Source organism: Nannobrachium achirus (assembly GCF_963921795.1).
Source record: "Nannobrachium achirus genome assembly, chromosome: 9".
Lineage (NCBI taxonomy): Eukaryota > Metazoa > Chordata > Actinopteri > Myctophiformes > Myctophidae > Nannobrachium > Nannobrachium achirus.
Genome location: NC_137818.1, coordinates 9,391,282 through 9,416,873, shown reverse-complemented (window position 1 = coordinate 9,416,873; position 25,592 = coordinate 9,391,282). Strand labels below are relative to the sequence as shown.

General features: G+C 44.1%; 1 protein-coding gene across 1 annotated transcript in view; it reads left to right on the top strand.

Moving 5' to 3' along the window:
- Positions 1-23,960, top strand: part of LOC308291836 (glutamate receptor-interacting protein 2-like) — a gene marked incomplete at both ends in the record, with an annotated part of 124,107 nt that extends 100,147 nt beyond the window's left edge. The window contains 12 exons of the mRNA XM_080733968.1: positions 1,225-1,370; positions 2,444-2,524; positions 3,966-4,029; positions 8,436-8,581; positions 10,501-10,645; positions 11,752-11,891; positions 13,226-13,414; positions 14,056-14,224; positions 16,092-16,206; positions 18,702-18,935; positions 21,846-21,992; positions 23,715-23,960. Of these exons, the coding sequence (XP_080590094.1) occupies positions 1,225-1,370; positions 2,444-2,524; positions 3,966-4,029; positions 8,436-8,581; positions 10,501-10,645; positions 11,752-11,891; positions 13,226-13,414; positions 14,056-14,224; positions 16,092-16,206; positions 18,702-18,935; positions 21,846-21,992; positions 23,715-23,960 (1,822 nt within the window). The remainder of the gene's footprint in view (positions 1-1,224; positions 1,371-2,443; positions 2,525-3,965; positions 4,030-8,435; positions 8,582-10,500; positions 10,646-11,751; positions 11,892-13,225; positions 13,415-14,055; positions 14,225-16,091; positions 16,207-18,701; positions 18,936-21,845; positions 21,993-23,714) is intronic.
- Positions 23,961-25,592: the final 1,632 nt, after the last annotated feature.

Below are 25,592 nucleotides of genomic sequence, written 5' to 3'. Positions count from 1 at the left end.
TATTTTGAGCTTCTGCCCCATAGCCACTCGCCAAAAAATCCACTCGTCCGAGACAGTTTGCCCTCCTGGTCCCCAAGTTGTGGAATAAACTCCCTGTCGCACTTAGAACAACGGACTCACTCGCTAGCTTTCGCCGTGGACTGAAGACTCACCTTTTCAGACTCCACCTAAACCCTTAGCACTACAGAAAAAAATCAATGACCATACATGAAGCTAGTTAGCATTTGTTTTTGTTTTTAGGTTTTTAGAACTTTGATTATATTGTGTTTTTTTCTAGATAGATATCCATTTGCATTTGTTATATTGTTGATGATGTACTGACATATTATCTTGTTTATTATTGTGATGTTATCTGCTTATTGTAAGTCGATTTGGATTAAAAGCGTCTGCTAAATGCCTAAACTGTAAACTGTAAACTGTAGCCATGGCTGAGGTTACGTTGGGCACTCTTGTATTCCCCACAGCTTGTCAGCCCTAGTGTCCCGTGTCACTCGCAAATACTAATGTAATGACCTGACGATGGAGGTCTGCAGACAGAGGAGATGTGCTTCCCATTCAGATATTTATTTGATGGTGAAAGAGAGGACGGTGTGCGTCTCATCGACAGGGGTCGGTCCTTGGTCTTCTCCAAACACACCTGTCCATCTGTGCGTTTGCAAGAGGTTTGATAGTCTATCACAGTGGTTCTCAACCTGTGGGTCGGGACCCCCCCAGACACATGATTTGGAGGGTCTCCAAATGCTAGTTAATAGACAATTTAAGGACTTAAGACTTAAGAAAAAGAAAAAAGACCATTACTGCATCAAAAGTAACAGCAAACTATACTATAAAACCTGGTCAAACATTGTCCAAATTTCAAATAATATAAGAACAGCCGATCTACAAGCTCACAGTGCCTCACAGTGCCTCACAATATTTATCTGTGGAACAGTCAAACTGAATATAGTGCTTATCAGGGTACAGGGGTCTCCAGTTCAAGTATGGTCATTTTGGGGGATCACGGCCTGAACGGGTTGAGAACCACTAGTCTATCGGGCCTAGAGGCCAGCATTGTAGAGGTAGCTGTGAGCTTGTAGATCAGCTGGTTTTGCCAAATGATGAAACAGGGTTTAAGTGGTTAATGAGACGAATTCATTAAGTCTATTACCAGTAAGATGCCCTAACAGTTCAATCTTCAATCTGGGAACTAAAACGTTGTTGTTGTGTGTGTGTGTGTGTGTGTAGGTGCGGGCTCCTGCAGGTGGGGGACAGACTGCTGTCCATCAACGGTGTCCCCACGGAGGATGGGACGCTGGAAGAGGCCCATCAGCTGCTGAGAGACGCTGCCCTGGCCAATAAGGTCACCCTGGAGGCGGAGTTTGATGTGGCAGGTACAGAATACAGTATACAGTACGCTACTGTAGATCAGTGGTTCCCTCAAACAGTGCAAAGATTTGGGTTAAAGATCTTTGTTTTAAATAATTGATATTTTCAAAGATTTGCACACATCTACATGTTTTCAAAAATAGATCTACAAGATCGCATCTGTGAACTTGTAGTTCTTTTTTTTTCTATAATTTTTATCCCACGATTTTGCAACCCATTTTTTTCACCCAGTGCCAATTGCCTATGTAATCCTGGGCTCTGCTCTCCCTCTGCCGCGCCTGGGGAGACAACGGACTGACCTCATGCTTCCTTCTATGCATGAGTAGTCCAAGTTGTTTCTTTTCACCTGACCGGGGGGATTTTCCCCGGGATGGACGTAGCGCGTGGAAGGAACACGTTATTCCAACCAGTTCCTTTCCCCTCCATCAGGCGCCCCGGCTGGCCAGGGGGAGGCAGTATAGAGACCAGGATTACTGCATGTTTTTGTGAGGGTATCAACCCTAGGAGACACGGGGAAGAACATGCAAACTCCACACAGAAAGGCCCTATCGCCGACCTCACCTAGGGTGTGGGCGCTGATGACGCGGAGGGAGAAACACGCCCCCAGCACCCACAGCGTCCCCCAGCGGGAACTTGTAGTTCTGCTAAATTTTTGAATAGCTTTTTTTAGCTAAAATGTAAAATATTTGGCCGCAGACCCATCTCTAAAACATGTTGTTCCATGGACCCCCAGAAGAAGATTTGAGTTGAGTGTGTGTGTGTGTGTGCACGCGTGTATAAACGTATAAATGTCTTTTCCTTGTAAGGGCACGGTCACACCACATTTTTATTCTTCTACCTATGAGGGCCGATTCCGATGCATTTCAATGGGAATGGAGCGGTTTACTGCCATTTGCAGATTTCTGCAAATAAAATGCTCGATTCCCATTGAATTGCATTGGGAGAATCTGCCTTCATAGGAAGAATAAAGAATAAAAAACAGTGTAAAGTGTATTGTCTCTGACTCCTGCTCATGTGTTGTCTCCCTCAGAGTCAAAGTGTATTGTCTCTCAATCTGCTCATGTGTTGTCTCCCTCAGAGTCAGTGGTCCCCAGCAGTGGTACATTCCATGTCAAACTGCCCAAGAGGAGAGGAGTGGAGCTGGGCATCACCATCAGTGGTGAGCTGTACCCAAACGCACGCACCAGGGGGCAGTGTTGCTCAACCTTATAACACCTCAGACCCTGACAGATCTCTCACAGTAAACCTCTTTAGAATCACTCTCCAGTGAGCTGTGACAACCCATAATGTAATGGCACTGGAGCAGCTAGCTCATTATGTCTGACAAATAATGCTGGCCATGACAGCTATTTACCATTACTCTTATTATGCTCTCTAACTGACTGACTTAATGGTATTATGGTGGATGATTTAGAGATGATTTGTTTTAACTGTTCAGAATAACCAAACAACCATCTGCAGCTTGAATTACTGAGAAGTTCGGCCAATGCCAGACTTTTGGGTCAGAGTCCCAGACCACCGATTTACTGTTTGTTTAAAACATAACGATAAATATATTGCAACATCTTGAAATCAATTTGAAAAAGTAGTCCTGAACATTGATTTTGTTAAAGGGTAGGGTAAGTGATATTGTTTGATTAAAATACAAAAAAGCTCTATTCTGTGATAGTAATCATTGCTACGCTTATAAGAGTAACAGTAACAGGAGTCTCGTTGTTTCCAGCTTTTTAATAAACGGAATACGGTACATTTTCAGGTAGGTGACACATTTTCAGCCAATCAGGAGAGAGTGTGTACCCGTTTATTTTAGTGTTCCAGTTCACATTTCATTTCTTTGTCATCACTTCCAATTTCACTTGTTTAATCTGCATCCTCTCTGAGTCCTCTATCCTGACTGGATAACATTGGTATCCCGACCTGAAAATGCATTTTCAGTTTAATAAAGAGCTGGAGAGACAAGGAGACTACTGTTAATGAACAAACACTCTATAGCAATGAGTACTATCAGAATATAGAGCCATTTAACTCTTCTTTTAACCAAAGAAATCACTTGCCACAACAATTAACTTCTAAGCCAGGGTTCCCCAATTAGTTTTCCCCCAAGGGCCGAATTATGTCTCGGGTACCAAGCCGAGGGCCACAACATTGCAGGGGGCGACGGTGGCGTTCCCGCTACTCCAGCGACAGTTCAGATATCGTCGTTGTCGGGTGAAAACCTTGTATGTCCAAAACCGTTTGTTTTGCATTTATCATTTTAAAAATGATTTAAACTAGTGAAAACAGCCCATCTACAAGCACACAACGCCTCGCGATGTGTGCTTGTAGATCTGCTGTTTTCACTACTTTTGTGCGACGGCCTTGTATGATGAAGCAGGGCTTTACTTTGCGAAAGAACATACAAATTTGGAGATACAAGGTTTCCACCCGACAACGACGATATACTAGTGTTGTTGCTGCTCTTATACCACCATTATTACTGGGGTTGGTGGGGGCCAGACAGTAGCCCCCCGCGGGCCGCCTATTGGGGAACCTTGTTCTAAGCAAATAAAAATGTATCTACTGTATATAACTTTATTAAAATATACTTATTATTTCCCCAGCATGTAGGAAACCAGGCAAGCCCCTCATCATCTCTGACATTAGGAAAGGAAGCATCGCTCACAGGTAAGTGAGTGTCGTCATCACCATCATATCTATGAGCTTCTTGGTATCGGCTCTGAAATGGTATCTTTTGAAGCTGTATACTGTAGTACTGTATACTCTCTTAACTTGCATTTCCTAAGTAGAATTTGAACCCGGGTCCCGCACCGCAAAGTGCTGAAATATTTACCATCGGGCTAATTGAGTACAGTCAGCTCGGTGGCCTTGTGGTTAGAGTGCCCGCCCTGAGACTGAACCCTTTGCCTCCCTGCTTGGCACTCAGCCAATGTCCAGTGGTGTAAAGTAACTTAAGAAGATGAAAAGTACTCTACTTAGTTACTGTACTACTGTACAGTACAGTACTGTACTGTCAAGTACTGTATTTAAGTACAATTTTGAGGTATTTGTACTTTGCTTGAGTATTTCCAATTTCCAATACTTTTACCTCTACTCCACTACATCTCGGATCCAAATATTGTACTTTTACCCCACTATATTTATTTGAAAACATTAGTTGCTAGTTACTTTGCAGATATACATTTGAATCTTATGAAACATACATTAGCCACTTTAGCCCTATTTTATGCCAAGGCTATTTGAAAATAGCCGATCTACAAGCTCACAACGTGTCGCCCTTCAAAGCGTTGAGCTATTTTCAAACATTTTGTACTTTCACTTTTGGTAATTTAAGTACATTTTGATGCCAACACTTACATACTTTTACTCAAGTCCATTTTGAATTCCGGACTTTGACTTGTAACAGAGTATTTCTATATTGCAGTATTGATACTTTTTCCACCACTGCTCATGTCCAGGGTGTGTGTACTTTGACTTGTACTGTACGTCATGACTGGAGACATCAAGCACACCGCAGAAACGGGAGAAAGGCTCCTGACCCATGGGTCACATGGCTCCAGCAACCGTTGGTTTCCAAGGCTCCTTGCCTGATAGAACACACCGCACAATTCTGACCTTCAGGCAGTAGTACTCGTCCACTAGTCCCGCGTGGCCAGACTGTTGACTCTGCGATTTGCAAATGCTCCCATCATACAGTCTGGAATAATGTAAGGAGAACGACGAGTATCCGGTTAAAAGCGGAAGTGAAGCCTCCTCCCCACTTCCGTTTCGTTTTTAACATCGCGCACATTTATCCTAATATAAATAAAAAACATCTATCATCTATATTTGACGTGCTGCTGAGCAGAAATTACATTTTAAAATATATTTTCTTGAACAGAAATGCCAGCTTTCATTATTCGTCGTTCAGGAGGTGTAGTTCCAGACTCTACTGTATATAGCATTCGGAGATTGTGGAAAAGTTTCTGGCTACGCGAGACTACTTGTCCACCAGCAGTGGTCCTACCAATCCTTAATAGAAGAGCAGGGAGACCAAATACAACCACCACAGTTGTATTAAGTTAATAGCTAGCATATTATTCACTACAAAAGTGAAGAGAGTGGCTTTAAATCACCCTTTGAAACTTAAAAAGCGCATAAGCAGAACGCTTCACATTTTTAAAATCCCTGCAAGTAGGTCAAAGTCCAGTCCAGGCCAGGATTTTTTCTAAATTCAGGAACATTGAATTCTATTTGGGAACAAAGGGAATCCACTGTGCGCTCCTTGGCCCCTCCTAATAGGATTGAATCATCCAGAGTGGAACAGTAGGCCAACACCAGCCCCATTTCAGAACGGGCTCAGTGTCCATTAAGGTTGTGAGGATTAAACCTTTTATTACGTCGTCTCACGACCGGCCAGCAGCACGGACCGAAAATAGACGATCTGTAAGCTCATGGCTCGCCACGCAGACACGACACTTTGGGCTCGTACAGATCGTCTATCTCTGGTCTTGTTGACAGGGGGGAACGAAAATAGACGATCTACAAGCTCACTGCACGTTGCGGAAGCGACGCGCAGTGAGCTTGTAGATCAGGCTATTTCAGGCGAGCTAGCCAGGACGCATGAACTGGGCATTATAGGGCATTAGTGTCACCTCAGTGGATCCCTCTTGATGACGCTAATAGGATTGAACGCTGTGTGCGTGTCATAAGAAGGCCACACCTTTACCTAGAGCCCTTGGCTGGTCCAACACTTTGTTTATCCTTTCACTGGTGTCCAGTGATGGAAAGTAACTGAGTGTATCTACTCTCAAGTACTGTACTTAAAGGGGAAGACCACCCATTTTCAATATTGAACTATGTCATTAATATACCTTAGAGGAGTTGTGTGGAAATAGAAAAAAAGTTCCCCCCCTTCTGTGTTGCCTAGAACTGGAGGATTGATTTGGGGGTTTGTATGGTAAAGTACAACTTGATGACATCACACCGTTGTAGAATACAAGTTACTTTAAAATACCGATGCTGGTTATGTTGTTAAATTACATTAAAATAACTACAAATGCAACATTTAACAAGGTATTATAATAATATTCTCCACACTTTTATTCTCCCCATCTTGACAGAATGGTATATTCCCAGGTTCCGCAGGTCAGCTGCACAGGTGCAATTCATTATTGTTAATTGTGGCACGTTTACTATAATTTATGTCAAGTTTAGCTGCACTTGAACAACTGTTCCAGACTGCCATATCCAGCCCAAGAAACCATAGACATTTTGGGGGAAAAAAATAGAATGTACTTCTTAAAATAAATTTATCATGCCTGTTGCTAAGGTATGGCAACATGACTGGTGTCTTGCACACGCGCCTTCAAGACACCAGTCATGTTGCCATACCTTAGCTTTTTCTGAACTGACGCCACTGAGCCTGGGGACAGAGACAGTAAAACAATGTGTACTTTCCCCCCTCTCTCTACAGGACAGGGACCCTGGAACCCGGGGACAGAAACAGTAAAACAATGTGTACTTTCCCCCCTCTCTCTACAGGACAGGGACCCTGGAGCCTGGGGACAGAGACAGTAAAACAATGTGTACTTTCCCCCCTCTCTCTACAGGACAGGGACCCTGGAGCCTGGGGACAGAGACAGTAAAACAATGTGTACTTTCCCCCCTCTCTCTACAGGACAGGGACCCTGGAGCCTGGGGACAGAGACAGTAAAACAATGTGTACTTTCCCCCCTCTCTCTACAGGACAGGGACCCTGGAACCCGGGGACAGAAACAGTAAAACAATGTGTACTTCCCCCCTCTCTCTACAGGACAGGGACCCTGGAGCCTGGGGACAGAGACAGTAAAACAATGTGTACTTTCCCCCCTCTCTCTACAGGACAGGGACCCTGGAGCCTGGGGACAGAGACAGTAAAACAATGTGTACTGTCCCACTCCTCTCTACAGGACAGGGACCCTGGAGCCTGGGGACAGACAGTAAAACAATGTGTACTTTCCCCCCTCCTCTACAGGACAGGGACCCTGGAACCCGGGGACAGAAACAGTAAAACAATGTGTACTTTCCCCCCTCTCTCTACAGGACAGGGACCCTGGAGCCTGGGGACAGAGACAGTAAAACAATGTGTACTTTCCCCCCTCTCTCTACAGGACAGGGACCCTGGAGCCTGGGGACAAAGACAGTAAAACAATGTGTACTTTCCCCCCTCTCTCTACAGGACAGGGACCCTGGAGCCTGGGGACAGAGACAGTAAAACAATGTGTACTTTCCCCCCTCTCTCTACAGGACAGGGACCCTGGAGCCTGGGGACAGAGACAGTAAAACAATGTGTACTTTCCCCCCTCTCTCTACAGGACAGGGACCCTGGAGCCTGGGGACAGAGACAGTAAAACAATGTGTACTTTCCCCCCTCTCTCTACAGGACAGGGACCCTGGAGCCTGGGGACAGACAGTAAAACAATGTGTACTTTCCCTCCTCTACAGGACAGGGACCCTGGAGCCTGGGGACAGAGACAGTAAAACAATGTGTACTTTCCTCCTCTCCCTCTACAGGACAGGGACCCTGGAGCCTGGGGATAGAGACAGTAAAACAATGTGTACTTTCCCCCCTCCTCTACAGGACAGGGAGCCTGGAGCCTGGGGACAGAGACAGTAAAACAATGTGTACTTTCCCCCTCCTCTCTACAGGACAGGGACCCTGGAGCTTGGGGATAGAGACAGTAAAACAATGTGTACTTTCTCCCCCCTCCTCTACAGGACAGGGAGCCTGGAGCCTGGGGACAGAGACAGTAAAACAATGTGTACTTTCCCCCCTCCTCTACAGGACAGGGACCCTGGAGCCTGGGGATAGAGACAGTAAAACAATGTGTACTTTCCCCCCTCCTCTACAGGACAGGGACCCTGGAGCCTGGGGACAGAGACAGTAAAACAATGTGTACTTTCCCCCCTCCTCTACAGGACAGGGACCCTGGAGCCCGGGGACAGAAACAGTAAAACAATGTGTACTTTCCCCCCTCCTCTACAGGACAGGGACCCTGGAGCCTGGGGACAGAGACAGTAAAACAATGTGTACTTTCCCCCCCTCTCTACAGGACAGGGACCCTGGAGCCCGGGGACAGGCTGCTGGCCATTGACAGCGTCCGCCTGGACAACGTCTCCATGGAGGACGCCATGCACATCCTGCAGCAGGCAGAGGACATGGTCAAGCTGCGCATCCAGAAGGACGAGGACAACATCGGTACACGTTAGCACTCAGTAATAATGATCTTTATTGTCCCCGAAGGTAAATGTGTCTTCACAAGTCTTCAACAATTAGAAACAACACATAACAATATAACACAACACAAACATATCACATAGACCATCAGGTCTCCAAAAAAACAAACAGAAAACCCTTTTAGCGATGGGGGCGAGGCAAATTGTTTAGTGCAGCGATGGCTGAGGGAACAACACGCCTGCTAAACCCAACCTTGTGCCACTTCAAGGTTCTGTATCTTCACCCTGATGGCATGAGGTTGAATTGGTGAATGAACCTGTTAACACCTGAACAGTAGGCCTACCTAAAAATGTCTTCTAAATCCTAAGTGTTTTCTGAAAAACCCATGTTTCTTTATCAGTGGTGCTCAAAGGTTTTTAATGTCAAGGACCCCTAGAATTTGTATTTGACCGCAGACCCCCATCTAAAAATATTTAGCTCCAGGGACCCTCCCCACAAGGAAAGATTTGAGTTAAAAAATGTTCGCTTTAAAATAATGTATATTCAAAGATTTGCATAAATGTTCACATTTTTCAAAAATGGCAGATCTACAAGCTCATTTAAAAAATGGCAGATCTACAAACTCATAGTGCGGCACTCGGTGCCGCGCTATGAGCTTGTATATCTGCACATCAAATTAATGTCTAGGAATGCGACAAATAAATACAAACTCAAGTCTACATGGCATGAGTAATTTAAAGGTGAACTACTCCTTTAAATAAATGCACTCTGCTACTGTAGTAGTGATGTGGTAAAATGAGAGTGGAGGAAGCGTGGTGGGGTGGTCTCTATATTTGTCCAAAGCACAACACTGTAGGTTTATCCATGTTTTATGAAGAGCTGTCTGCCAGGGCCTCCTGGAGTAGAATGTGACCCAGATAGGATACTCTATATCAGGGTTTCCCAAACACTGGGTTTGGGATCTACTGTATGTTTGGGTCGCGGACCAATTTGTGTGGTAAATATATTTGTTTTCCTATATTTAAAATACCAGGGTGATATACAGTAGGCCTATATATAAAATAATAAATTGAATAAAAAATATATAAGAAATGAACCCATGAATAAATAAAAAATCACACCCGTGTGAACTGAGCGGTGGTTCCCCTTCCCCCCTGTGTGTGTGTGTGTGTGTGTGCGTGCGTGCGTGTGTGTGTGTGTGTGTGTGTGTGTGTGTGTGTGTGTGTGTGTGTGTGTCTGGTCTGGCCTGAACAACAGCGCCCCTCCCTTAACATGTGTGGTCAAAAAAGGTACTGACAGGCTACAGACAGACAGACAGACAGACACGGAGACATACCCACACACACGGCCACGTATAGGAGCGTTGTGACCACCGCTCAAAAATAAAACAAAAACAATGAATTAGTGATAATAGCCAATCTACAAGCTCACAACCCGTCGCAAACTTTGGGAGCCACTGTTCTATTCACTTGGCTTATGACTTGTAAATGTGGGGTGTGTGTGTTACTATACTACTTGTAACGTTCAAACGTTTCCACAACTATTGTAGAATTTGAGAAATGGACATTAGTGACCACTGTTTATCTGGTCCTAGATAGAAACATTTTTATCCCACGATTTCGTAACCCATTTTTCACCCAGTGCCAATCAACCCATGCTGTAATCCTGGGCGCTACTCGCCCTCTTGCCATGCCTGGGGAGAGCCCCGAACTGAGCTCATGCTTCCTTCAGTGCATGAGGAGTGATCAGGCCGCTTATCACCTGACAGGGAGTTTCCTTGGTTGGACGTAGCATGTGGAAGGAACACGTTATTCCAACCAGTTCCTCTCCCCTCCATCAGGCGCCCCGGCTGGCCAGGGGAAGACCAGGATGTCATAATGTTGATGTCATCACAAATCCAGTCATACAAACCTGTGTGTGTGTGTGTGTGTCTCATTCAGATGAGCTGGAGATGTCTGACTCCATCATCTACACGGTGGAGCTGAAGAGGTACAACGGACCCCTGGGCATCACCATCTCCGGTACCGAGGAGCCCTTTGACCCCATCGTCATCTCCGGGCTCACCAAGAAGGGTCTGGCCGAGAGGTGAGAGGTCACCATGGAGAGGGGGACCCCACAACAAGACCACAGGGGGACGGAGGCTGCTGGTGACACTAAATTAACCCCTTAATCCCTGTCAAACACATGTGGAAGCGAGTGAAAAGATTTTTTTTTTCTAATCCCAGGCCATCAGACTTGTTAGACAATTAGTGGGCGCATCTTTTTTTATTTAACAACGAACATCCTTTGTCTGGTGTCTCAGTCAGTCAGCAGTCTGCACATTCTGACATAATTTTCAAGTCCCAAGCAGCACATCTTAAACCAGGGCCAATGGTGGACAGTGACAACTTCACTATCTGTACTTTAGTTTATCTTTTTTGGCAGCCGATGGACTTTCACTTGGCTGGCTATATTGCAAAGACAAATATTCTGCTTTTGATTCTGCTACATTTCTAAGAAGTGACCCATGGCCCCCAAACATTTTGAATTAACCACATATGGTGTGATGCGGTCACACAGATGTTTAATTCTACCTATGAGGGCAGATTCTGACAATGCTTTTCAATGGGAACAGAGCTTTTTTTTTTAAAGCATTGGCAGAATCTGCCAAGAAAGTTTTGACTGTGCCCTGATCTCCAAGGTCACAACGAGTCGCATCGTGGTGCATTGTGATCTTGTAGATCGGCTGTTTTAACTAATGGAATGTTCTGAGATTTAGGGAAGATTTTCACCTTTGTGTAAAGCACATTGAACTGCCTTGTTGAAATGTGCTATAGAAATACAATTCCCTCGACTTTCCTATCATGTCATGCTCAACATAGAGAATGATTTTTAATACCAGCAAGGCCCAGTTCTTTTCGCCGCCCGTCCCGTGGCGGACCGGAGCCGGAGCTGAGATCTTCTTTCGGCCCTGTCCCGTCCCGTGGCACCCGCGGCGGACCGGAGCATCGCGAAGGGTTAGATATTCACCCGCGGATGCGGAGGGTTACATATTCGCCCACATAGGGGACAGGGTGCTGAATACTGTGCTCTCTCCTCTTTCAGGACGGGGGGCCATCCACACAGGGGACAGGGTCTCACTGTGCTCTTCTCTTTCAGGACGGGGGCCATCCACATAGGGGACAGGGTCTCACTGTGCTCTTCTCTTTCAGGACGGGGGCCATCCACATAGGGGACAGGGTGCTGGCCATCAACGGGACCAGTCTGAAGGGGAAGCCCCTCAGCGAGGCCATCCACCTCCTGCAGATGGCCGGGGAGTCGGTCACCCTCAAGATCAAGAAGCAAGCCGACCGTACGTTCCCTCTCCCACCATGTCCTAGTCCAGGGGTTCTGAAACCTTTTCAGGCCCAAAATAAACATATTTTAACTGGGGATCCCCACCCTGACAAGCACTTGGAATTGTAGGTATTACATTTAATGTGACTCGGTTCCACAGATAAATATTGTGAAAATAGCAGATCTACATGCTCACATGTTCGCCTCTTGCTTACCTAATATTTGACAGTTTGGCCAGTTTGGTATTAAAACGGTCTTGAAAATCCTTAAATTGTCACTTTAGAATTGTGCAGATACCCTGTATACACTTGTATATACTGTGTGCTGGTTTGTTTACCATTGAGTAAGAAAAAACAATTACATTAAGCTAATCATCTGGGGGGGGCCCGACCCCAAGTTTGAGAACCACTGTCCTAGTCAGAGGCCCTGCCCTTATGTTTGACCTTTTCTTTTTTCTTTTTTTTTTTCAATGACTGGTCGTTTATTACCATTTATTAGGCCTGTCCCCGACTACGGATTTGTATAGTCAAATCTGAATGGCCGAATATTGCCTATATGACTGATGGGCAACTACAGGTTGCCTATTGCATGTTTTGACAGGGAGATTGTCAGTCAAATCTGATCATTCTGATTGCTTAACATAAAAAGCTTTATGCAAAAGAGGATCATTCCAGTTGGGAGGCTTGCTTAAAGGACCACCTCACCTCTGGGACAACCAGATCTTATTTTATTGTTGTTTTGGACACGATCAACACAATCCTGAGTTATTATTTTGTGTTCAATCTGTGGTTTTAGATATTGTAGTATTTCAGCATGTCCCAAACAACAATAAAATAAGATCTGGTTGTCCCAGAGGTGAAATGGTCCTTTAATGTCTGATTTAACATACTTGCTTGGTTTCTCCCAATAAATCATGATGTATTTTTATTTTTTTTACTATTTGTTAATTAATATAATAAAATTGGCCAATCTCTCAGTCGAATCAAAACAAGTTTGATGCTTTAAAAAAAAAAGATTTATATAGACTACCACTCCCTCGATCGATTAACGACTTATCGACTAATCAATGTCAGGCCTATTATTTATTATCATTTCATCATTATTTTATTATTTATTTATTACTTGGAATTCCATCACTTTCACGTAGGGCTCCAATGTTTAAACCAGCTGTTTTCACACAAGGACCCCCAAATTGTAGATCTTGTAGATCGGCTATTATCAAATAGTTGATAGGGTTCAATTGGTAAAACAAGTCACTTCTTTTGAGCTTATTGTTTGTAGACGGGGCCGCTTGTTTGTCTTGCAAAATCTGAACTGAAGTCCACGTGTAAACTTTGTGTCCATTCCCAGAGTCGGAGGGCCAGCGGCCTTCAGAGTCGGACCAGGCCAGCGGGTACCCCAGCGACCCAGAGGATGAGCTGACGGACTCCCAGCAGACCAGTAAGCTCTCTGAGGTCTACTCTGCCACCATGCCCAGCGTAGACTCAGCCATGAGCTCCTGGGACGGATCCGGCTTCGACCACGGCTACGGCAGCCAAGGTGAGGCAGCTGCACTACTGGAACACTAAGATAGTGTATATATAGTAAATTAAAACAAGTAATAATAACATGTGACTTTAAAAATAAATGTATTACAAATGTGACTTTTTTTTTATGTTTCATTACAAATGTTCAAAAATCAATAAGTACATCTATTTTCAATATGAATAAAGGAGTGCCTTGCGGAAACAGATTTTTGCGTTGACTGCCACGATTTTCTTACCTTTTAACATTGGGGCTTGCGTGTCCATCGTGCACGATGGTGCACACGGATCGTGCACGATCCACGTGCACGCTTTGCTCCCTTGGCGATCACAAAAGACCCCAGCTTAATCCATGCCTGTGTTGTGTAACAAGGAAGTAAACGCAGCAGAATGTGGTCACAGAGAAACCCGCCCCCAAAAATGCTTCCGGTTCCATTTGGGGCACTTAGGCCCTGCGGATCAGCAATCCGATTTTGGATTGTTTTTAATCAAATCTAATTGATTAATTGCTCAGGAAACTCTCGCACGCAAAGACATCAGGAATAACTATGGAAACTCTGGCTTTGGCAGTCAATGAGCTAAGACCGACACTTGTGGAATGAGGTATGCCGTCGTCCACACCTTTTTTTTCATTCAGTGCTTTCTTTTTTTGTTCAGGGACATACCTCCACAAAGCGTCCGACATGACCCTCAATCCAAACGAATGGAGGCGTACGAAGCACAGGGGCCATCATCACCAGGCCAACTCGGGCCCCGCGGGCCTGGCCCACCACACGGCCCTCTACGACGGCTCCTACACCGAGGAGGAGTGGGACAAGATGCCTGGGTGAGGGGCCACACCTATAGCTACTCCTCACTATCTGTCGGGTGGAAACCTCATATGTCCAAAACCGTTACTTTTCAGTATTCTAACTCAAAAGCATCAAAAGTAGCAGATCTACAAGCTCAAAACGTGTGCCCCGAAAGCTTGCAGATCTGCTACTTTTGATGCTTTTTGTGTGGCTTGAGGCTTGAGGCTGTAGCAGGGCTGGAATTTCAGGGAGGCCATGAAGGCCATGGCCGTCGTTGCCCCTCAGTTTGGCCTTGTGCCAAAAAATGGCATGACCTGAGGCCACAGTGGCCTTAATGCCTCAGCGGCTGACTGTACTACTTTCTCCTCTGCCTCTGTTTTATCAATATGTAGACACCAGTGTCTCTTTCTTGACAGTACGCCAGTGTCTTTTGTCCCCATTTTAAACCAATTCAGTATATTTGATTTGTACAGGGCTGTAAATAGGCCTACGAATGTATTTATTTCACAGCAGATAGTCTACATACTTATTACATTCAAAATCATTGTTAACCCTTGAATTCAATTAATTATTTCAATGGTCTAAAATCGTGTTTTATTTGATGGCCTTCCTGCCCTGGCATTTGGCTTTTGTGACCTCAAAAAATGGACAACACCAAAGGCCAAGTGGCCTTGCCCCTAAAATGACTAAATTCCAGGCCTGGGCTGTAGTATGATCAGGTAGGACGTTGATTTACGAAAAGTTTTCGAAAACACACAAAGTTAAAATATGGAGATAAGAGGTTTCTGCACCGATAGCAACACTTTTCATCTAAACATTAAGTTTCTTATCCGTAGCACATAGAGTATTTTGTTATCTCTTTGTTTACAGAATAAGTCAAAATCTCAGCTTAAATGTCAAAAGAAATGTCAGATTTGTTGCCTTTTTGTCTACTGTCATTCAAAAGTTTTAACACACGGGTGACTAACAGGTCATTTTGATCGATTTTGAGATCGCAAAGTGCAATAACTCTCCCAGTGAAGGTCTCAGAAATGTCCCCTTCCATGACTTTTCCTAAATACGCAAGACATATGTTCTCGTTTTTTTTCCCCTTCTGAAACGTTTCCTAAGTATGAAATATTATACCACTCTGACTGTTAGTTATCGGTCATAAAGACAGGTCTCACCCGTTCCTCCCCCTCCCAGAAGCAAGGAGAGAATTTCACACCTTTTGGCAGCAGGGGAGGAGGTGTTGCTCTCCTGGGCCAAAAGGGAGAGAATTTACCTGTCAATTTGACTGATAAAGGCACCCGAGTGTTAAACTGCGATAGAATATATATTTTTTTCTTTCTTTTTGTCATTTTGTCTTATGCTTCCATTTGTTGCTATCTCTCATTTTCTTCTCTTTCTCAGGTATTCTCTCTCTCATCTGCTTTATTAGCTGCCCACAATCTCTCGGGTGTTTCACATAGATATATATATTTTTTGTGTGTCGCTTCTCTATCTACACCAAAAAAAAAAAAAACTCTTCCACCAAGGATACGTCCGTCTTGTCTGTCACTTCACGCTTGACTTTTTTCTTTTTTTTTGTTGGTTTCCTGAACTTTTTGTGTCACATGCCTATAATTCCGCCTTTTTTTTTAGGCGACCTTTTGTAACAAAAAAGAAAAAAGCACTGCTTTTAAAAGCTTTAATCTACCGTAATCTAGAGGACTGCTCTGCCACAAATGAGAGGGATTACAATAAGTGTCACTCTCTGTCTGTGGTACATTGTGGAAAGGCTTTTTCAAAGGACACTTTTTTTCCGTCATTTCCGCCTACCCAACAAAACCGAAACACAAAAGAAAACTACATTACCCATGGTGCTTTGTAGGCAGCAGCACCTGTCTCTAAGGCCCGCCTCCTCTGTCATGTTGTGGTTAGATTCATCAGCCCTCCTCGTTGCCATGGCAGCCGTAACCATGACGATAGCTTCTGGTCCCAGGCCCTGCAGGACCTGGAGACCTGCGGCCAATCAGAGATCCTCAGGGAGCTGGAGGTACGTAACAACCAACCAATCAACTTTCACAGTGTTATGGGGACCGTTTTTAGCCCAAGGAATGTTTTTGTCATGCAAAACACATGCTTGCAATGGATTCAGAATCATGAAAAACCCCTAGTTTGACCCCTCACATGCTACTTAAAGCAGATTACGTTTTTGCATTTTGTAGTGGGACCCCAACTTTAGCAGCTGATAACACCAATTTAGCTGTGACTCAGGAAGGATTATCATACCAAAATATAATCTACAGATATAGAGCTTCTCAAAAATTATATGTCACCTTTGCCACCTTTCAGTATACCGACGTCTCGTCTGGCCCATGGACTATTATTGTCACATCACTGCTTTACGGGTGTAAGAAAGTTTAATATTAATTTGGCCATGGACCCCCATAACTCTGAATCCCCCTTTCCGCTGGGGCTTCGGTTCTTTTTTTCTCATCTAATTTTGTGTTTCCACTCAAAATGAATTGGTTCAGAACTCTAAAAGTTGGTTCAGAACTGGAAACAAAAAAAAAAAAGATACTTGCCCTGAACTGGAAACCAAAGTGGGCGTGTATTCTACAGGGTGGAAGATGCAAATGCAATATGAACAATCATCGTTAAAAAAAAGAAAAGGAAAACTATCTGCCAATGGCTCCACTTGTACACTACACCATCATTTAGCTGGGGACCACCTGGAATCCCCTCAAGGACCCCCACTTTGAGCAACCCATTGACCACAGCCCTCCTCTGCAGACCCAGAGTGAGTCGACAGAAATTATAACCTCTTATAATGAGGACCAATTATATAAAGTACAGTTTGGTCCATTTGGTTCCATTTGTACACTGTCAGAGTTACAGACTGTCAATTTAGACCCCCATAAAGGAACCCACAGAGTCACTGGAAACCACTGTTTTACAGTATGGTTGAACATGGGTTATATCGGCCTGTGTGCAGTTTTACTTAGCAAAGCCTAAAAGTCGAACAGAAATGACATTTTAATTTGTTCCAATGTGTTCAAGGCCAAAACCACAATTAAACGATTAAATCACAAATTGTTTGACAATTAATCTGCCTGTGAGTGACAGGCCCATCTGTTTATTCCTCGTCACATATTCATAGCGCCGCGTCAGCCTAAACGAGCACGATGGCACATGGAGCATTATGCTAATCGCCAGACAGACGCTGTAATCTGTTATTAAATCTGACAGGACGGGCCGCGCACCTGCTGTCATCATGATCAAAGAACGCAGCGTTGCTGTCGGGGGCGGAAACCCTTATGCCCATATTTGACCTTTTGGTGTTTTTTTATGTTTTAACGTCCTACTACTTCATCCAACATGGGTGTCACACAAAAAAGTTGCAAAATTTGCAGACCTTTTTTATTTTTTTGAACTTTTGGAAATGTGGTTTCCACCCGACAGCAACTCTATTGTTGCCTCCTGGTCGTAAATTAATGTCTACTTTGTCTTTGCTGTTTTTGCTAAGTTTGAAACAAAAGTCAGTAAGTCTGACCGTGGGCTTTATAAATATTTAACCGATGAAAAGTACTAACCAGAGACACAGGTGGCTCGCTCCTTCGGTGTGCCTTTTGTTAAGTTGCTTGTCCTGTGTGTGTGTGTGTGTGTGTACTGTTTTTAATTGTTCATACTAGTATTATTGTGTTTTAGTTATGGTCGTCTGTTGGGCTGTTTTGTTTGGACCACAATGGAGACAAGCTTTTGCTTTTTTTGTGCTTTTCACAGATAATGTACAAACAAAACAAGAATTATGGTCATTCATTTGCATTCTGTATCAATAAAACTATCAAACAATCGCTCGACACATCCTTACATGTTCCGTTTATTTTATGCTTTAATTATGCTTTAACTACCGTAATTGCTGGACTATAAGCCGCACCTGAATATAAGCCGCACCAGCTAAATTTAGAACAAAAAAACAAATGTTTACATATATAAGCCGCAGGTGTCCTTCCTGCTTCCCGCTAGAGCGCCCCTGGTGACCGTTAGCTGTAAAAATCTATATATAAATCCTTGTTAAAGACCATTATACAACTAACTAACTGGCCATTAGCTGTAAAAATCTCTATATAAGCCGCACCGTTGTATAAGCCGCAGGGTTCAAAACTTGGGAAAAAAGCCACGGCTTGTAGTCCGGCAATTACGGGTAATACCAAAATGTCTGAAGCTTACAGCGCGGCACCGAGTGTTTCGCTGTGAACTTGTATATCTGCTATTTTTGAAAAATCATGACAATAATTGACCCGATTCTATATATATATACAGTATATATCTATGTCTTCTAAGTAAGTGGTTCTCAAACATTTTCATGTCAAGGGCGCCCAAAATTACATGTATTTGGACCGCGGACATCCATGTCAAAATATGTTGTTCCAGGGACCCCCAGAAGAAAATATTTGAGTTACAAATGTTCACTTTAAAAAATATATCTTAAAAGATAAAAAATAAAATAAAAAAACTAGTTTTCCTCTCCCCCCACCTCCTGGCCAGGCATCCATGACAGGCAGCACTCTCAGCCTGTACCTGGATGAGACCAAGTCCCAGGAGGACTCCATCCTCAGCCCCATCCAGAGGGAGGAGGACGGCCTGGGCCAGCAGCAGCCCTGCAGCGCGGCCCAGATCAAGATGAACAGCAGGCCCTTTGGGTCCAGGGACATCCTGGCACCGCCCAGGACTAAAGACCTGTCAGAGGTGTTCTCCCCTACGGCACTGGAGCTCCACAAGGTACCATGATGGGACATGCATTGATAGGCCTATGTTACAAAGGGGAGCGTAGTGTTCATCAGTCCGACGTCCCATTAGTCCCAACGCTGGTGAATGCTAACCTGGTGAACGCTAACGCTAACCCTAGTCGGACATTAATGGGACATCGGACTATCATGATTTTCCCGTTACAAAGAATGAACATTTACAAACTACCAAAATACAGGACATAAAGGACACACGCAAAGCAAAAATAAATAAAAAATCTTTGTGTGATAGGAACTTTTTTTAACCACTTGAATTCTTTTATACCTATTCTGAGTGGAACATTAGCTGAAAATAGACGATATCTACCAGCTTGCAATCTACAACCTTGTAAATCGGCAATTCTCTGCAAAGGTTTTGTGTTTTATATACATTAACAAATAACATAATACAAATTATTATAATTCATTATTTTACTCTGATGGTGCTGTCAAACAAGTCTATGAAGCCATCTCTGACATCTACTGTATGAAAAAGTTTAATCTGCAACAGGATTTCTATATAAGTAATGGGGGTCCATGCTTCATCTCTCTCTCAGCTAAATGTTCTATAAGTAGTGGGGGTCCATGCTTCATCTCTCTCTCAGCTAAAGGATCCTTAACTGGCCTGGGAAAACCTTGAAGACCAATGATTTATTGATCGGTAAACTGTGCTGCATGTGGTGTCAACAAGGTGTCTGTGGGGAATTTCCCAATTCTATCCGTCAGGTGTTTGTCCTTCAGTGGTTCCCTTACTGTGCACGCTGTGCCCATCAGTACGTCTAACAGGACCGGTGGGTCTCTGTCAGGCCTGTGTGTGTGTGTGTGTGTGTGTGTGTGTGTGTGTGTGTGTGTGTGTGTGTGTGTGTGTGTGTGTGTGTGTGTGTGTGTGTGTGTGTGTGTGTGTGTGTGTGTGTGTGTGTGTGTGTGTGTGTGTGTGTGTGTGTGTGTGTGTGTGTGTGTGTGTGTGTTACAACAAGATGAACAACAGTCATTCAAAGTGCTTTGCACAAAATATTAAGAACGACTGCATGGTGAAAAAACAGATCATGAAAGGACATTTGAAAGTCATTGAAATTGTTTATTTAGTAAGAAAATAGGAGATGAGCATAAGTTAAAATCAAACCGAGAAATAATAGAATAAAATGACAGTGCAGCACAAGAAATCAATTGAAATCCTCAGTCGTAGACCTGTCCCAGATAACCTGAGAGGTCAGCATGGTTCATGATGTAGCACTAGATCACATTAATGAGGGATCAGCGAGCCAGTGGGTTTTGGACATACAACCCCAAAACCCATCTTTTGTATTATTTGAAGGAAAAAAAAAGAGAAAAAAATAAAAGTTTTTGTTAATCCGTGGTGATTTCCGTTAGATGATGATGATGAAAAACGTGAGACATGTTTTGTTAAAGGAGCTTTTAATGTGGCAGATTTTCCCTTTCTAGATCATAAATGCAGTTTTTACTATGGTGAAAGAAATGCAAATGCCCCTCTTTCCATGCCATACCTGAAGACAGCATTCAACAGAATTGCCTTGTCCAAACTCTCCTGAACTTGAATGCAGCATCTTATGTTGAAAGAATTGCCCTCTCCGTGTAGAAATCAAGCACCGAAAATAGCCGACCTCCAAGCTCACAACGCGTTGCGAACTTGGGAGGTCTGCTATTTTCGATATTTTCACCAAATGCCCTTTTAGAAATGTCAGCCCCTGCCTTCTCTGCACGTCCCTGTTCAGGTGACTTTGAGGAAAGACCAGGACTAATAAACTAACCTTATCCTCATCATGTTCAGGTGACTGTGAGGAAGGACCAGGACTAATACACTAACCTTATCCTCATCATGTTCAGGTGACTGTGAGGAAGGACCAGGACTAATACACTAACCTTATCCTCATCATGTTCAGGTGACTGTGAGGAAAGACCAGGACTAATAAACTAACCTTATCCTCATCATGTTCAGGTGACTGTGAGGAAAGACCAGGACTAATAAACTAACCTTATCCTCATCATGTTCAGGTGACTGTGAGGAAAGACCAGGACTAATAAACTAACCTTATCCTCATCATGTTCAGGTGACTGTGAGGAAAGACCAGGACTAATAAACTAACCTTATCCTCATCATGTTCAGGTGACTTTGAGGAAAGACCAGGACTAATAAACTAACCTTATCCTCATCATGTTCAGGTGACTGTGAGGAAGGACCAGGACTAATAAACTAACCTTATCCTCATCATGTTCAGGTGACTGTGAGGAAAGACCAGGACTAATAAACTAACCTTATCCTCATCATGTTCAGGTGACTGAGGAAGGACCAGGACTAATAAACTAACCTTATCCTCATCATGTTCAGGTGACTGTGAGGAAGGACCAGGACTAATAAACTAACCTTATCCTCATCATGTTCAGGTGACTGTGAGGAAGGACCAGGACTGATAAACTAACATTATACTCATCATGTTCAGGTGACTGTGAGGAAGGACCAGGACTGATAAACTAACATTATACTCATCATGTTCAGGTGACTGTGAGGAAGGACCAGGACTGATAAACTAACATTATACTCATCATGTTCAGGTGACTGTGAGGAAGGACCAGGACTGATAAACTAACATTATACTCATCATGTTCAGGTGACTGTGAGGAAGGACCAGGACTAATAAACTAACCTTATCCTCATCATGTTCAGGTGACTGTGAGGAAGGACCAGGACTGATAAACTAACATTATACTCATCATGTTCAGGTGACTGTGGAAGGACCAGGACTAATAAACTAACCTTATCCTCATCATGTTCAGGTGACTGTGAGGAAGGACCAGGACTAATAAACTAACCTTATCCTCATCATGTTCAGGTGACTGTGAGGAAGGACCAGGACTAATAAACTAACCTTATCCTCATCATGTCCAGGTGACTGTGAGGAAGGACCAGGACTGCGGTGACTTTGGCTTCAGCGTGTCAGACGGTCTCCTGGAGAAAGGAGTGTACGTCAACATGATCCGTCCTGACGGGCCTGCGCACCTGGCCGGACTCAGACCCTACGACCGCATCCTGCAGGTACGCTAACACCTGTTTTATTTTTATTGTTTTATCGTGTTTACCGTGCTGGGGCATGCGTACGCATGGGGGCATGCGTACAAGTGGCTAAATATGTATTTTCAGACACAATAAGCCAGCAGTTTCTTTGTTGCTATTTACAGTAACACTTCACATCCAACCATGAAAGGTTGCGTTCTATCTTGGGAATGGGCTTATTCTGTTCAAAATGACATACGGTATTTAGCCACCCCCAACCACTGAAATAAGAATCTCTAAAACAATAGAAAGAAGTAAATGAAATAATTTTAACACTCACCTTTTATGTTCTTTAATTACAATCTAAAATATCAACCCTTGTTGTAAAAAAATAAAGTTGTCCTTTAACACAATAATGCTAAAAGGATAACACAATAAGGTGTTTGAGGTACATGGGCTCTGGTCCCTAGGGTATCTTGAAAATCAGGCCCATTGCATGTTGCTGTACTCTGTCTTCTATCATGGGCTGAAACCGACCATCTCAGGGTAACAAATAAAATGACACTTGAGGATTTCACTGTGTATAGAAGGGATTACTTAAATTGAGAACAAAACATGTTTATTCACATGACCTTAATGAAGAAGGAAGTTGCTCAGTCATACAGTACAAATAGAAAAGTACAGTCCGTTGTGCTTCCTTGTTAAAATGCAGAAGAGGAAGTTGTCAGTCCACGGGGCCTCGGTGACACGTGGGCTTCATACAGAATAGTTCCTCACTGCTCAGGCCAGTAATATTCCACTGTACAGTAGCTGCTTACTTACTGTTATGTAAAGAAATGCCACAGAGATGTTTGTTGACCTACTGTTGGCCTAACGTACGGTACTCTCTCAGTAGCTGTCGTCACTGTCAGGCAGAAACCTGCAACTTTTTATGTTTGTTTTTTTCCTGTAAATTAACTCCCTACTTAGTTATGCGACAGTGTCACGCAAAAGCAGAGAATAGCTGATCTAGCTCGCAGTGTGTCGCGTTATGAGCTTGTGCATTTTGATGATCACAATTGTAAACTGAACTCAAAGTTTGAAAGTGGGTCTATGGGGTTATGATTATTGAACCAATGACAAGTATTAGCAGAATATTATCAGTCAGAATCAATGTTATTGTCATAGTACATATTTGCAGGTGTGAAGAAGTGTCTGAAATCCTCTTTTTGTGTGAGCTCCATCATTCACAGTTCGGGAAAGCTGGTACTTTTGAATTCTTCCAAAAATCGTGACGAGTCCAAAATGGGGTTCGATTATGAATCGATTTATAAAAATCAATCGGTTTAATTAACTGAATCGCACCCCCTTGAATCAGTGGTTCTCAACTTGTGGGTTCAAACCCTAATTATTTTGGGGGGGTCCCCAGATGATTAACTTAAAGTGCAACATTGTGTTTTCTCACTCAACAGTAAACAAACCAACATAACATAGGGTATCTGATCTGCACATTTCTTAAGTGACAATTTAATATCTCTAAAATGACAAATCAAATATTAGAGGCAGAAAAGTGAGCATGTAGATCTGCTATTTTCACAATAGAACCGTGTTATACAAAATGTAATGCCTCAACTCTCTAGTGCTCGTCAGGGTGGGGGGTCCTCAGTTTAAATATGATTCTTTTGGAGGTCGCAGCCTGAAAACGTTGAAGACCCCTGCCCTAAATTGACTGTGATCTCTCTCTCTCTCTCCCCCCCCCTCCCTCCCTCCCTCCCTCTCTCCCAGGTGAACGGGGCGAGGACCAGGGACATGGACTGCTGCCTGACGGTGCCTCTCATCGTGGAGGCGGGGGACAGGCTGAGCCTGGTGATCAGCAGGAACCCGCTGGCTCACGGCGGCGCCGACACCACCACCACCACCACCACGGGCTCGTCCGCCGACGACCTGGACCTCTCCTCGTCCTCGGGCGGAGGCGACGGCTCGCTGCTCTGCTTCCCCGGGGAGCGCCGGACCACCAGCATCGCCTTGTGACCCCGCGGATTACTTTTTTTTGGGGGGGGTGGTAACTCTGAGAGCATACGAAACGGGACCAAACGGGACCCGTGAACACGGGTCCCGTTTGGTATTTTGGTATTGGTTTGTATACGCTCTAAACAAGGGTCCATTTGGTTCAGACCTCTCGTTTGGTTCCTTTTTGTATCTCTCTCGGAGTTACACACACCGTTACGGGTCCATTTGGGTCTGTAAAAGGGTCCTGTTTGTACACTCAGTTACACACCTGTAAAAAGGGTCCATTTGGTTCTACACTGGCAGTTACAGACCTCATTTCCTTGTATAAACTCTCGGAGTTACAGACTAGTAAGGGTCCATTTGGTTCTATTTGTACACTCAAGAGTTGCAGATCTTTCAAGCGTTCACTCGGGTTTCCTTTTGGTACAGTTACAGACCTCTTGTTTGGTTGCTTTTGTAACCTCTCTCAGCGTTACACACGTGGTTCTGCAAAAGGGTCCGTTCATTTAGTTCTATTTGTACACAAGAGTTCCAGACCTCAAGGGATTTGTACACACGGTTCACTGGTGTTTAGTAAGTCTCTCTGTGAGTTGCAGAACCCAGTGACACGGGCCCTTCTTGGCACACTTGGAACGCTGGATTTCCCCCCGTGGCACGGCTCCCACCATACATGCCATGCCAAGACGTTCTGCACGTTATGCTCTGAGTTATGTTTAATAATCGCACCTCCTTGGCACTGCTCTCGCCGCTCACATGTTCACGTGTGAGCGCACAAACATCACATGCACAAACGCACGCGCACACACACGGCCCGCACGAGGAACACGTTCACTCCCTTCTTCACCCAGACCACTTAACGTTTTTGTGTTGCTGCACTTGTGAGGACATCATCGACCCTTTTAGGGAGGGGTTTCGTTAATAATTTTTTTTTACCCAATACCCTAAAGCCGGAAATGGCAGATCTACAAGCTCACAACTCAAAAATCGACGAGGAAAAAAGTACGTGAGGGAAGTTGTCCTCGTGATTTCTTATTTCCCATAATCGACTATACTATACTTGGGGACATACGTTATAGATTTTTTTTTTCTTACCACCGCGTCTCTGACTTGACCGTGTCCTATGACTTAGTTCATCAACAATGTATAGCAAATGGATCGCACACAAGTGGCAAGAGTAGCTTTTTACTATTTGCTCCTTTACATCTCAGGATGAGAAACAAACGTTTGGGCTAGAAGGCTGGATAGCAAAACGTTTCTTTGTGCGAACCATTTGCTATACATTTGGCCCTCATAAGTATAGTAATACAAGTACACACACACACACACACACACACACACACACACACACACACACACACACTGGCAAGCATCACACACACACTCCATAAAACTCCCCTCTCTCTCTCTCTCTCACCAGACCGTTGGCAGTTCCAGCCACTGTGTGATCACGTGAGCGAGGGAGGGAGGGGGGGGGGGGGGGGGGGGCTCCCACCCCAAAGTCAAAGAAAGCCACATGTGGAGTTACATAACCAGGGCCTCGTACCTTCTGACCTCCCGGCCATGACAACCAACAGAGCGCACACACACACACACACACACACACACACACACACACACACACACACACACACACACACACACACACGCACACAC